The sequence below is a fragment of the Miscanthus floridulus genome, chromosome 3 (assembly GCF_019320115.1).
Source record: "Miscanthus floridulus cultivar M001 chromosome 3, ASM1932011v1, whole genome shotgun sequence".
In the NCBI taxonomy this organism is placed as follows: Eukaryota; Viridiplantae; Streptophyta; class Magnoliopsida; order Poales; family Poaceae; genus Miscanthus; species Miscanthus floridulus.
The window spans coordinates 147221668-147237063 of NC_089582.1; the positions used below are offsets into that span (position 1 = coordinate 147221668).

At 45.5% G+C, this 15396-nt stretch overlaps 1 protein-coding gene across 1 annotated transcript; it reads right to left on the minus strand.

Annotated features, from left to right (window-relative positions):
• Nucleotides 1–1367: 1367 nt before the first annotated feature.
• On the minus strand, nt 1368–2468 carry LOC136547438 (ethylene-responsive transcription factor FZP-like). Its single transcript, XM_066539387.1, has one exon. The coding sequence runs from the start codon at nt 2466–2468 to the stop codon at nt 1503–1505; it is 966 nt and encodes a 321-aa protein (XP_066395484.1). The 3' UTR covers nt 1368–1502.
• Nucleotides 2469–15396: the final 12928 nt, after the last annotated feature.

Genomic DNA, 15396 nt, shown 5'->3' on the forward strand with positions numbered 1-15396 from the left:
ACTCACTGTCACTTACATCCTATCACATCGAATATTTGAACATATACGTGTAGTATTATGTCTTGTTTGTTTGGCTGATAAGTCATGACTGAAATTAATTTGTTGTGAGAGAAAAATACCATTTGTTGGCTGAAAAAGTACGACTTATAAGCCAAGCAAACATGACGTTAAATATAGACTAAAAATAACTAATTACACAGATTATGACTACTTTACTAGACGAATCTTTTAAGCCTAATTAGTCTATGATTTGATAATAAAGTACTACCGTGTGTATGTGCTAATAACGTATTAATTAGGTTTAATAAATTCATCTCATAATTTACTGACGAATTCTATACTTTATTTTTTATTAATATTCCGCAACTTTACGTCCTTCGTCTAAACACCGCTCTCGGCACGGCCTGACCCTCAAGTACGCTGGAAGCGGCACCAAGTACCCTGCAGAGCGTGTTGCTGGCGTGACACTTGTCCAGGCAGAGGCAGCTTTCCGTTGAACTGAACTGTCCGGCGCGCCCTGTTGCCTGTAACTCTGTAAGGCTGTTGCATACAGCCCTTTCTGTACTTGCCATCTTCTGAATTCGGCCATCGTGTATCCGTTTCGTTGGTTTCTGTTGTACTCCTGTGTCCTGCTCACTTCGTCAGATACTAGTATACTACTTACTCCATCTCAAATTATAAATCATTCCAAGAATCTTGAAGAGTCAAAGTATCTCAAGTTTGATCAAATTTATATGATAAGATAAATAACATTTATGATATCAACTAAGTATCATTAGGTTCTTTATTAACTATATTTTCATACTATATCTATTTGATGTCATAAATCTTTGTGATTTTTTCTATAATTTTGGTCAAACTTGAGATACTTTGACTCTCCAAGATTTTTAGAATCACTTATAATTTAGGATGAAGTATAATATACTGTACCTACCTGCTTGCCGACCGGACCTCTCTACTAGCTAGCTACTTTTCGAATGATCTTTTAATTACTTTAATTTAACGAACTGATGAATAAGCAGGTATTTAATTAACTACAATAATAAGCAAGCGTTGGACCGAGTTGATGATCTTAAAAAGCTCGATGTTAAAGCTACTACAAATAAAGTAGGTCTTCATGCATGGATGAAACATGAAATTTGGTCAAAGTACTAGGACTAGAAGATCGAAGACTGATAAGAGCCTACGAGGACATGAAGACAGGAAGAAGAAGGAGCTAGGGCGCGCAGCTAGCCACTCTCTCTTCTTCTTCTCTCGATCGCTCCCTCTACTGCGGATGCTAAATGCTAACACTACTATACTACTCACTCACTCACACTGGTCGACCCAACTCTCTCGAAAGGAATTAAACAGCAGGGATCGGAAAGAACTGATGATCAGGATCGATCATCATGATAAGCAAACGAGCTAGCTAGGCTAATTGATGATCGATCGCGCTACTTGCGCAGCAGATGCAATGCATGGGCGCGCGGCAACGGCAGCTCATCCTCATTCCTAGCTCATCAGTGGGAGAGGAAGCTGAAGGGCGAGTAGCCGTCGGACCCCTGCGACGACGCCACCATGCTGTCCCCGGCGCCGCCGGACGGGAACCCGCACAGCTGGTCCGCGTCGCCGGCGCCGCCCCAGAACCCGGCCACCATCTGCCCCAAGTCGTCCACGTCCTCCCGGAGCCCCATGCCCATCCCGTAGGCGTCCGCGTCCGAGTACCGCCGCAGGTCCTCCACCGCCGCCGCGCTGCTCCGTGGCCGGAGGCAGCTCTCTGGGACCACGCTGCTCAGGTACCCGGAGTTGTCGTCCGCGCTCGCTAACAGGAACTCGTGGTGGTGGTGCCCGCCGCCGCTGCGGTCCAGCAGCAGCATGCCGTCGGCGCGTTCCACGGGCACTGGCATCGTCGACGAGCACTCGCCCGAAGGCGCGCCGCTGCCAGCTGCTCCAGCGCCCGCCGAGCCCTGGTGGTGGTGGTAGTGGTGGCCGTATGAGCCAATGTGCGGCGCGCCCACGCCGTACAGCTGCTGCACGGACGACGGCGCGTGCGCGTACGACGACGGCTGCTGCGCGTGGTGGAACGGCGCCAGGAAGGGCGGGTAGTTATACGCGGCGTGCGTGTACACGAAGTTGGTGCGCGCCTGCGCGCCCTTCATGGACAGCGCGGCGCGGTCGTAGGCGAGCGCCGCCTCCTGCGCGGTGTCGAACGTGCCCAGCCAATGCCGCTCCTTGGTCGTGGGGTCGCGAATCTCCGCCGCGTACCGGCCCCACGGCCGGCGCCGCACGCCGAGGAACCGCCCGGGCTCCTGCGCGCGCCGGCGCCCGCGGCCCACTGGCGGACGCTCGCTCGGCGACGACGGCGGGGACGGCTGATGCTGCCCCGACGACGACGCCGCCTCCGGCTTCGGATGCTCGGAGAAGGCCATCATGGTCTGGTTGCTGCCGCTGCCGCTGCCGCTGCCACTGCCTCGGGTATTCATCATGGCACGATGAGCACGAGCACGAGTGAGCTAGGCTTTAGCTGAGGCTGTGAGCTACCTAGCTTGAGTGCTGGCTTGAGGTCGTTTTGGAGTAGTGTAGTGTAGTAGTGGTCACAAGAGAGGGAGGGAGGGGTGGTATTTAAATGGAGCTTGGAGGTGTCCTTTGGGAGGGAAAAGGAAGGAGGGCAGGGCAGGGCTGGCACTGTGGATGAGATGGCATGGGTGACATGCATGGTGCACCTGCATATTTGTTTAACCATGTTCAATTCCAGGAGCAAATATTAAGGAGGGACTCGATCTACTGGGAGCTTGCATGGTTTGTATGCATCTCTCTGTTCTATTCTCCTCCAAGTCTCCAAGTATAGTGTTTGGATTTGTGTGCCCTAACGTTAGGACCAATGGAAGGAATGTTGTGTTAAATTAAATGCGTGTTCTAGCTAGGAAATAATCTTTAGAATGTTCCCGTCTGCCCTCATTGTAGGTAGTAGTTTCATACAGCACTTCATTCATTATGGCAATAAATGTTACATGCAAGAGCAAGCAAGTCACTAGTATAGTATTAGAGCAGACGCAGTCTGTGGTAAACACACACATCACTAATCAAGCATAGGCCAGTGATGAAGAACACCCCCCCCCCCCCCCCCCCCCCCCCCCCCCCCCCCACACACACACACACACACAAGGTCGCTAGGCTGAAATATAAGATACTACATTGAGTCTGTTATTGGGTCCTACATAAGTTATATTGCCTTTGCTTGCACGTAGTGGTGATGGTGCTGTGTGCTCGGTACCAAGTGTCACAAACATAAATATATAAAAGATTATGAAAAGGTGCCTGCCACTGATGAGAAAAGGAGGGAGCGAGGCCAACAATGAACAGAACATATATACTCCCTATGTCCGGAAATATAAAGAATCAAAGTTTCTAATTAAGTCAGAATATTCTAAGTTCGACCGAATTTATAAGAAAAGTATTAGTATCTATCACATCAAAGAGGTAAATTATAAAGCTACATATAATAACAATGTATCTAATGATACTAATTTGGTGTTGTAAATACTATTATTCTTTTCTATAAACTTAGTCGAATTTATGATATTTTGACTTAGGACAAACTTCAGTCCCTTGTATTTCGGGACAGAAGGAATACATATCTAGTCATCAACCGATCCTTTTAAACGTTGTGGTGATCTATACCCAAGATACTACCACAGTAGCAATTATGATACATGTCAAAATGCTACACAACATTATAATGCATGTGCTTTTTTATAAGCCACCATATGGCTTTGCTTTTCATGAGTGCATGTGCTTGCTTGCGCAATACATGAGACGTCCGAACGAACTAGCTAGAAAAGAAAAAGAAAAATTGCCTCCTTGCATGCGTGTAAGAGAAACCAATGCAAGCTTTGAAACAAATGGAGTGGTTAGATACAGACAACATTGTGAAAAGTGTAGAAGCTAGTAGGCACAGGCAGCAGGCACTCTTTCTGATGCCCCATATATTTCCTGCTATTATTTTGACGTGTTTCCTTTGGTTCCATGCATAGATGAGAGCTAGTAGCCTTGCATTGTTGAGTGACTCTCACATGAGGTGAGGGTCCACTGGGTCTCCCCTTCTTTGACTCCTTTTTGCGGTTGAAAATATAAAGCTTCGCAAGAGCCAGACAAATAATCCATGGACGACAAGGATCATTATCCCTCCAAATTACATACTTGAATCGCTCGCATAAAATATAAACTATTCGCGCGCAAATGGACATTTGATAGCTTAGATTAGTACGGTAGTGCGCATGCATGTGCGTGCCGGTGCCGGGTTCAAATGCGAACAAATCGATTTGTCGAAAGGAGTGATATTTAAACGGGAAATAGGCTAGAGAAGTATCCCTTTCATGTCTCTCTAGAGCCATTTTTAAGAGCCTAATCGCTGGCTTTTTGGGGTCAAAAAGATGGATGGAGAGGGAGCCAAACCGGAAAGGGGCGTGACTGGTCTTGAGCTACTTAGGTAATGCATCCAATGCAGCAGCACACGCAACGTCAATCGACCCACTGTTAAGTGTGTGCCATGTGAGGTGATTCATGCATATATATGCACTACTACACATGTACACGGTTTAGCTATAGTGGATACCACCTTTTTACCCACCTAATTTTGCCTCGGGACGGGTAATTAAACTTCATCAATGATATCATCGATTCTTGTATGACAATGCAATGAAGACTTTTCAGACCAAGGTTATCTTTGAAACGCGGGATTTTTTATATGTTTGTTTCTATGTTTTTTTTAAAAAAAAGACCTATTTTTATGAAATTCATGTAATGTTCCTGTAAAATTCTTGAGTTCGAGATGACGAATTAGTGCCATATAGAGAGAGAGAAATCAGAAATGTGAATGCCACTTCTAGAAGCGAGTGTTTGTTGTTATCCTGCTTGGTTCAACTGAAACATAGCCTCTGGGCAAATAAGTAAGCACTACTACACGTGGTCAGTAGCTTATTAGTTACACGGGTGAGAAAACCGCGTTAATCTTCATAGTTTGAAGCATCTTGGTAAAGGCTGTTCTTGGAGTGTACAAAGCCTTGACTTCCCGTCCTCAAGAAAACAAAGGGAAACTTGGATTCTTATGAGGAGCTGCATTTGGTGCAATTCTTGCATCTAAGGCCATAGCTTCTATCTACTCCTAGTATTACATATGCAACTAGACACGAGGATGGATGCATGTAGAGGTAGTGCAGGATCTTATCTCTGGTGCCCTTGACTTCCCCGGCCCTACATATACCCCGGCCGGCCCTCTCCATCTCGTGTGAATTTGGCATATACTTATATGCTGGCATGTGAAATGCAACATGGATGGGGCCCCAGGTCAAGCCCTAGCTAGACATCTGAAAAGGTGTGAGGATGGAGAAGGGTGGTCTTCAACTGAAGAGGGGAGAAAATTAAAAATAAAGGCAGCTGGGGCTTGCACAATCTAAGGACAAGGAGGTTCCCACATAATGTCCAAGCATGACAAGATCCCTTTCTTTTCCATTTAATTAGATGAGTCCATGGCACAAGATGTACTATCAGAATTTATATATATATAATTAGGATTGATTAAGTTTGTTAATATGCAGAGAGACCAGAAGTAGTACTAATTATGATGGGAGGAGCACAGCACACAAGACACATGTTGTTGTCCATTTCACCGGGTTTTGTGGGTGGCCTTTGCGCTACTTTGACTTTAGGGTTTAGACCTCTTTTATAGAAGGAACAAGTGTTGGGGGAAAAGAGGAGTGGGCCACTGTAGCTACAAGTATGCAAGACAAGCTCACTAAACAAAATGTAGAAAAGGTAGAAAAAGACCACTTGGGGCATGCACATTTGTCTCACCTACTTGTGGTTTGAATGAAGCGGTGAGAGACGACGAGTTTGTTTATTTGATAGTGAAAAGTGCGGTCACGAAATTAATTCGCAAGCTCCCCAGACTTAGCTTGCTTTAATCATTTCAAATTTGAACTCCCAGTTCAGTTTGTAGGATCTTCATTCATTGCTAACTGGCCGGAACTAAGGCCCCGTTTAGTTCCCAAAAAAATTTGCACAGTACCTGTCACATCAAATCTTACGGCACATGCATGGAGTACTAAATGTAGACGAAAAAAAAACTAATTGCACAGTTAGGTGAGAAATCGCGAGACGAAACTTTTGAACCTAATTAGTCCATAATTAGACACTAATTATCAAATACAAACGAAAGTGCTACAGTAGCCAAAACCCAAAAAAAATTTGGATCTAAACGCGCCCTAAGTTTCCTGTAATTATTGTTTTTACGCATGTTTCTCCGCCCCTTCTCATACTACTACTAGTACTCAGCATTGCATAGCTAGTACGTCTGAATAATATCCTTTTTAATAAGGACGCTTACTTTTTTTTAGTGGCAGTACATACTTGGAAATTGAAGCTGACCGGTACTCTCTCTATTTCAAATTATAAGTTATTTTTAGTTAGTAAAACTTATCTAACTTTTACCAAGTTTATAAAAAAATATATTAATATGTACAATATCAAATAAATACAGTGTCAAAATACATTTCATGGTGCATCCGTGTATGTAATGAATTTGGTTTGATGTTGTAGAAGCTTATGCACTGTTGTGTAAATTTGGTGAAAACTAGATAAATTTGACTTAAGATAAACCTAAAACACGTGCGGCTTATATTTTGGAACGGAGGTGTAACATATTTTTCGGACATAGCAAATATATATAGTATTATGGAGTTACTATTAATCTGGGACAAATTTACACGTATATAAACACCCCCACCGCACAAAATGGCGCCAAATTAAAGGCAGCAGATATGTGTATATATAAATAAATAAATATATAACGGGATCATGAAAGACAGGAGTTCAAACCCCAAGCCCGGAAACTAGCTAGACAAGGTTCTTGTATTGGTCAAAGTGGTCTCGTAGTGGTGCTGTTTGTGGCGATTAATCAAACAAAGCGACCAAGTACCGAAGAGGACACACACACTGTGCAGAGCAAGCAGTACACCAAACACCTCGTCAAGTCGTCATGCATGCATATCTTAGCATCAGCAGACAATAAGCAATGCAGTTACACAAGAGATGATTGGCATCGTTCAGACCTAGCTCAAAGTCCTTTTAATTAGGGCATGTTTGGAACGCGGGAAAAAAATCTCTTTCTGTGTTTTTTTCGTGAAATTGAACTGATTCCTATAAAATTCCTGCACAATTTCTGTTAAATTCTTGCGTTCCAAACAAACCCTTAAGAATTTTGTTTTGTTTTTACCTCTCCACCAGTTTAGTCAAAAACTCTACCAAACTTGTACATACGAGAATAGCTTTTGAAGCCACAGCCAAGCTAAAAACAGTGAAGCCAAAGCCATTTTGTATCAGAAGCCGAAGCCATTGAAACATTTTTTTTCCTGACTTCACTCTTTTTGGAAAAAGACTAATGCCAAAGAGTATCCAAGTGTTTTTGTTTCTTTCTCCAAGTTCCCATGAACGGAACCGTGAGGCTCCTGCACGCGTCTATTTGACTGAGCAATGATTAACAAATGTATGGATGGATAGTCACTGCTGCCTGAAACGCTGTAACTTATAGTAGGATTAATTTAGTCATCATCCTTGTGTGTGTTTCTGGGGATTGGTAGAGATGCGCAGAGGACTGTCAGTACAAGTAGTAGCAGTATAGCCTATTCGGCAGGGCTGAATAGGCTGGCTGGTGCTGGGGCTGAACCAGCCAGCCCAGCTAGCCAACTCCAGCCTTCGCCAACAGCTCATGCTGATTCCAGCCTCCAGTTCAAATAATGGCGCCAATGCTTTCTAGGCAATTGTAGGTCATGCAGAATTCAAAATTTCAAATTCAAACTACCAGTCATTTCAATCTCATGCTGATTTCAAAATTAGATCCAACAACAACAGGTGCAACTAACTATTTACAGTTTGCAAGAGCAACAGGTTCATGCTGAACAGAGGTTTGCCAGCTAATGCTAAATGCAACAGCACGTGCAACAGGTTCAACAGCAACAGGCTCATAGAGTGCACAGCTAAAATCTATACAAAGTTTCACACGAATTCTTTTAGCCCAGCTTCAAAGAATCACAGACACAGGTCTACATGCCGACGCTGGGATCCTTCTTCCTCCTGCTCCGCGAATGACTTGATATGAGGAGCATCAGGCTTGACTCCTCGCTGCGGTAGTGTGGGTAAGCAACCCATTACATCTGGATGGTCTCTTTCCTTGCATTTGAGTGAAGGAAGAAAAGTTCCACTTGCTCCGGAAAATCAAATAACAAATACTGATCTACAGAAATGTTAAGTTTGTAGGTCAAAAATTTGAGCAGTATAATTGTTTACAATGTTCAATGCTCACAGCTCACCTCCAATAAGTCTATGACTCTGAACACTCAGAAATAGCACAATAAACTGAGGTGCAACCCTCAGGATAACATAATACAGTTTATAAAATTCTAATCCTGGTTGGGTTATTTGTTTATTAGTATGTAATTGGTTCAGTCCAAGCACATGGAAAGCCCTGTGTAATGTAAAATAACAAATTTATTCATATTACCAATTTATAAGTCTTTCCATCAGATGCTGTCCTTTTGGGATATGACCATTGTACATATATTGCCACTGAACATATATGCAAACTATAGAGAGGTGTTCTTTTACTCACCTTCAATAAAAGGCTTCAGTTTTTCTTCAATCCAGTCAATATTCTTCTCCAAGTAATCCATGCAATACATAAGCCCTGTCATAGAATTGAACACCTTATAGAAAGAAGCCATATTATTAGAACAAAAGCAGGTAGGTTACTGGACAACAATAGAGGACCAGCTGCATTACCTCAACTTTCATAAATCAGACACCACTCCACACAACCATATATATTAACTCCCTAACTCCAGAGATTGGGGTTCCCCGATTTAGCTCAACCCACTCCGGCAGCTCATACAAAGGTGGATCAGCTCCGTACTTATGCATCCACAAATAATTATCTAAAGCAAAGCATGAAATAATTATCATAGCCTGCTTCATCCTCTTACAGTACGGTACCCCATTCAGAATCTGCTAATGTTCTTTCAACACCCCAAACCTCCTTTCAATGACATTTCGCAACTTCGCATGAATGTAGTTGAATTTCTCCTCCCTCTGCAACTGCTGCAAATCTACGCCCCTAAAATCGTTGATATGGTACCTTGTGTTTCTGTTGAGGGTCATGTAACCTAGCATCTCCGTGTAACCTGCGTCCGTCAGGTAGTACCGACCTACAAGAAATGAAAACAGTTCACCAATTAGTTTTGTCAACATATCACTTACTAGGTACAGTCATGACAATCTCATCATTTGCAATCCTGAACTTAATTAATAGGACATAGAAAACACAAATGTATCAGCATTGCTATATTGGGGATTCATATATTAGCATTGTCATAATGAGAAATCAAATCGTAAATTATTTAATAAGAAGACAATATGTAGGCATCAGCTGTCATAACAAATTACATCATAGGAGCAGCAGAATTTGGGTAAGGCATAGAGAACAAAAACATATCCGTACTGCTTTATTGAGAATTCATATATGTTGTATTGTCATATTGAGAAATCAAATTGCAAATTGTTTAAGGAGACAATATATAGGCATCAGCTGTCATAGCAAATTGAACAAAATTATGCTTCAATACATCTTGTACAAGCAAACAATTAAGGAATGTGAACATCAAGGCATCACGAACATGTTGAGGATGTGGGAACGAACCGTCGCCCTCACAGTCTTTCAACACCGCCATGTCATGACATGCCCCCGCCTTCTCGGCCCCCACGTATGTGAAACGGACATCCATATCCATGATGGCACAAACATTAATTGTTGTTTCGCCTTTCCTATTGAAGAAATCAGCCTTTGCTTCACGGTTAACCTCAACCTTTATGTGTGTGCCATCTATAGCACCTATGCATCCATCAAACCATGGTGCATATGCAGCAAGTTTATGGCTTACGCGTGCGTAGTTCCTATCTGCTGGCACTAGAACAGTATTTGCCCACCTATACATGACCTCTGCAACTACTGTAATCTTTCTGCTCACTGTATCTAAAGACCTTTCAAACCTATCTTTGCACTCTCTACTTGTCGATTGGTGGGCACAGGCACAGATGTACATGCCTAGAGCTTCTATCGAGGTGCACTTATTTGTTGATGGCGGGCCCAACGGCAGCAGGGTGTCATGCAAATACATGAAGGCATCATGCGTCATGCGCAAATTGTCTATACATTTTGTTTGGTCGGCAAGAGTAGGTTGCATCCATTGGGCTCTAGATAGCTTAGGAATGGGACAAGGAGGATTTACCTCAGGCATTTGATGTGACATAATACCTTTCAACCTTAGAAGGACGACTGTTGCCTTCGCTAAGGTCACAGTGCTTGGTCCATCACTAGACGTGTCGCTGTACGATGACTCATCAGTGCTGCTCATTATGCTACCTGTAAAAGGGCAGAAATTAGTAAGATTGTAATGCAGATATTAGAAACAAAACATTTGCTAATAAGTGAACATGTCAAGATACCTGAACTAGGTAGGTGGCACAACCACCTTAGACAAATGTATGTAAGGAATGAACAAGAAAAAAGTGATACATGCATAATGTCTTACAATGCTCACAACACGACACAAATATTTTATTCAAAACACGAGACAATGACATGCACTTAGTTCTCCGCAATGGTCTTTGTTAATACAAAAAAACGAAGATAACGAAACAACAAACAGAATCAACTCAACATGCACATGGTGGATAACCAAAAACAGTAGAAAAAACGCAGTCTAATGAAATGTGATGATCACTGGGACTTTGTGGAGCACACAAAGGCCCACGTCACATTGATCCAGTTCAGTCGGCCCTCTTTAGATTTCATATTAAGAAAACCCTGATGACGGAGCCTATTGTTGCAAAGGTTTAGGGCTTGCACGAATACTACATCAGTCTCGCTGATACCATCTTGCAACAGAATCTCATGGACTTGGGCCAACTCCTGAGCATCTGTGTTATGACGGGCCTTCTAGGACCTAGCCTCCCTGATAAATTGCCCCAGGTCTTCAAGGCACTCTTCTATGGATGGAGTCTGGCTACTCTTCTTGCTGCGAGGAATATTAACAGAATAATCCCTATGGACTCTCTTCGAGGGCTGATGACCACTACGTGGCAAGATCGGCTCATTCGACAAGGATGGAGGAGTGTGAGGGCTTCCACTACTGGGTGACTTATCAGGTCGATGGCCCCCCGCCGATAGCAACTCGCCCCTATCATGTGGGGTGCGTCCCAAAATCATGATCAATTGCTCATAGCATTGGGGCCGTCTAAACTTGTTTCTAGCAGGTTGGCTACTTTCCTGCACGTGTTCTAGTAATGGCGAAGTTAGTACTGAGTTAGTGGGAACCTAATTGGTAAAAAAAGTCAAGGAAATGCATGTAGTTAGTACCCTAGGGCTGGCACCGTACCACTTGGGGTCAGCTGTAACCTCTCCAGTAAGCGGGTCATGGCCTAGCCCAGTATGGGTCTGTCCGTCGCGCCAATTAAAGTAACAACATTTCAGCTCGTTGTACTTATTCTGGCACATTTTCTTGTTGTACTCGAGCCTCGTGACTTCATTGAAGTCACGAATGACATTGGTCCACCCTAGTGAGGTTGGACCAGTGGAGTTCCAGTGACAGAGATCTCTCTGCTTGATGATTAGGTCAAGAAGCAGAGAGCAGGTTCTGTCATCCTAGCTAGCACGGTCCTAGCTCATCTGATTCAAGGATCGATAGTTTTAGGGATTTCACACATGGATGCATATGTTATGTCGTACGAATGGTATTTCAAGTAAGCATAGTTGAGAGTGGGCGACTGTGGGGGTATTAACCCCTATATCCTTACGGCTAAGCTTGGGCCGGCTCGGATCGGTGAGTCCGGTCCACCAAAAGATGACGCGCGGCCAGGCCAACCTGTTCGGAGTCTCGCATGAGGAGTCAAGGCAGATTTGGCAAACAGGCAAGATCCTGGTCGGTTAGAATAGGAATCCTTATCTGGTCACATATGGCAATTATAACTGGTTAGGATTAGTTTCCAGATCTGTAACCCTGCCCCCCGGACTATATAAGGCGAGCAGGGGACCCCTCTAAAAAACATCTCTCATTGACATACAGCAATACAAATCAGACGCAGGATGTAGGTATTACGCCTTCTTGGCGGCTGAACCTGGATAAAACCTCGTGTCTGTCTTGTGTCACCGTCTTGTTTGTAGCTTGCGCATCTATCTGTCGACAATCTACTACCTTGGGCATACCCCTAGGTAGACTGCCGACCATATTTTATCGATAGTGGCGCACTAGGTAGGGGGTGTGCGTACTGCTCTCCAAGCAAACAAGATGGTCATCATCTCCGGCTCCACGGCTACGCCGAACGGCCTCATGTTCACCGTTGGCCAGATCACCTGGACCACCGGCTCCGACGGCTTCATCACCATGGCCCCAGAGAAGGAGTGGATTCAGTCCGCGCTGACCACTGCTTCACCTGTGTCGGCTATGGCTCCGACCATGGCAGAAACGGCTCCGACCACGATGGATACGGCTCCGACCATGATGGATACGGCTCCGACCATGATGGATCTGGCTTTGACCATGCCTGCATCATCTTTAGCCACGCCGATAACTCGTCATCCGCTTCCCCGCTACAAAGGGAAGCAGATCGACAACACCGACCTGCTCGACTCCATCGATCGGGTCAGCACCAAACTCGCTGAAATCCTAGCTCTGATAAGTACGATTCAAAGTCAACCTAATGAGCAGGTAACCACTTCCCACAACAGATCTACCCGATTAGCTCAGACCAATCACCCTGCATGACTTGGTACAGATCTCGTGGTCATATCTACTCCTAAAGGGCGCTCCGCTCGTCGCCTGCCAGCCTCCGCGATGGGTATCTGGCTCTCCGAGTACGAAGCCTCGATGGAGAACAACCAGGTCCAGCCCTACGGCCTACAAAACGCTGCCTCCAGCTACACGTATAACCTACAACGCCGTTTGGATCTGTGTTTTATGCACCGACCTCGGCCGAAGCCACACAACTTCGTCAACATAATCCGGATTGAAGATTATCAAGAAGGATCCATCCACACAGTCCAAGAGGGTGACTCCAGCTCCTCGTCTAGCATCGCATCTAATGCATCTATCCACACCGAGCTTCAGCATCACAAAGATGAAGGTGTCAAGTATGATCTGGATATCCCACACCATGCCCCGGGGTACTCACAATTCCCGTCTTTCCCGCCAAGATGAGGGGATTTGATCCATGTTGTCAGCAATGACAAACCGCCAGCGCTTAGCGAAATAGAACAAGAAAGGACTGCACGCGAAGCACGCAATATTGACCGGTTTAATCATCGACAAATCGAAGCCGAAGTAGACCAGGAGGCACGACGCATAAGGGTCCAGCCACGTGACCTCAACGATGCTTTCGACAGGGTGGGGGACAAACAGGTCTTCAGGACTCCAAGCGCCAATGTAGCCGTTGCCATGGCAACAATGCAACGGCTACCCAACACCCCGGAAACCCAAGCAGTTCGCGATAAAATACAAGCCTATCTGACGGCTGCTATGGCCCAGACCACAAAGATTGTAAACCAAGCCCGGGCCCCATCCGTCTCGGTCGAGTCAAGCCATAGCCGCTAGCACCCAAGTCGCTCACAGCCACTCAACCAACGTGGCTCGCGCAACAACGACCCATCAAACAACCGTTAAGGCAGAAACGGTGGCCATGATGGTGGCTAGGATGACAACCGCCGCCGGGATGACAACCGCCGCGATGTCCGGGACGACAACCGCCGAGACAACCATGACAATCGCCGCGATAACCATGGTCGCAGGGCTAATCCAGATGGCAACCAAGATCGCCGCGATGGCAATAACGATCTCCGCCATTACCTCGGTGGACGCGATCTACGCGCTCGCATCAACCAGAGAGCCAACAATCAAGCATCCCATGAAAGTTATCGCCGTATGGAATATGACACTGCCCACGGCCTGCCGGGTTTGAAGCAGTTTACTCCACACCTTCGCCAAGTCATATGGCCCAAGAATTTCAAGCTCGAGAAACTTCAGAAGTACGACGGCAAGGAAAACCCTGAATTATGGGTCATGCTCTACAAGACTACATGCAGATCAGCCATGGCTGATGAGCACGTCATGTCTAACTAATTCCCTGTCACTGTTGGCCATGCAGGTCACCAATGGCTGGTCAGCTTGCTAGCGAACTACTTTAACTCTTGGCAGGAGCTCAAGCAAGCCTTCATCGACAACTTCATTGCAACTTATGAACAACCAGGCAACAAATACGATCTGCAATGGATTCAAGATCAAAAAGACAAGCCACTGCGTGAATACGTTTAGCGTTTCTCGGAGATGCGCATCGAGGTCCCATCAATCTCCAACAATGAGGCAATCGAGGCTTTCATCACTAGCCTCCGCTTCCATGACACCCTAAGGGACAAGCTCCTCCGCAAGAGACCTGAATCGGTCACAGCGCTCCTGGCCACCGCTAAGAAATATGCGGACGTCGATGACGCTAAAAAGATAATTATTGAAGAAGCAGCAAGGGTTCCACGCTCCGACCACCTCCCACACCGCGACGACTACCGCGGCAACCATGGTCGGAACAACAATTTTGACTGCCACAACCAGCGCAACGACTCCCACAACCACCGTGACCAACGTAATCAGCGGCGTAACCGCTATGACGATTACAGGAGCAAGCATGCTCGAGAAGACAATGGCGAGGTCAATACCGTTAAAAAGGGTGGCGGATGTCGTAACTATGAAGACGACTATGCCAAAGCATTGAAGGGCCCTACCAGCTCCATCCTAAGTCAAACCATACCATGGAGAATTATCATGTTCTCAAGTCTATCTACATGCATCAACAGGCTCCGGATACATCCGACAAGCCTAACGATGTAGGGGAATAGCGCAACGAGGATAACGACGACGACGATGCAGACCCTCGTCACAAGTACGTCAAGCCAACCGATCACGTACACACCATCATCGGAGGCAAAGTGTCCATCAAGACCAAATGAGAACGCAAGCTGCTCGCCCATGCTTGCTTGAACATTGCCAACACCGACAACCTCCTCACCAATCCGTGGCTCCCTCCGTGGTCTCACCGTAAAATCTCCTTCAGCAGAAAGGACTAGTGGGCCACAATACCTGAGCCAGGGCATTTTCCCTTGGTCCTCAATCCTTGTATTAACAAGGTTTAGTTCGACAGAGTACTGATCGACGACGGTAGCTCCATCGATATACTGTTCAAGAACAGTCTGCCCGCCCTAAAGATAGCTCAGGCGGACCTCAAGCCATACGAGGCACAGTTCTGGGGTGTTCTCCCTAGACA

What these genes read in the sequence shown, in the direction of transcription:
- LOC136547438 (XM_066539387.1), bottom strand. Translation starts at nt 2,468, where the DNA reads ATGATGAATACCCGAGGCAGTGGCAGCGGCAGCGGCAGCGGCAGCAAC.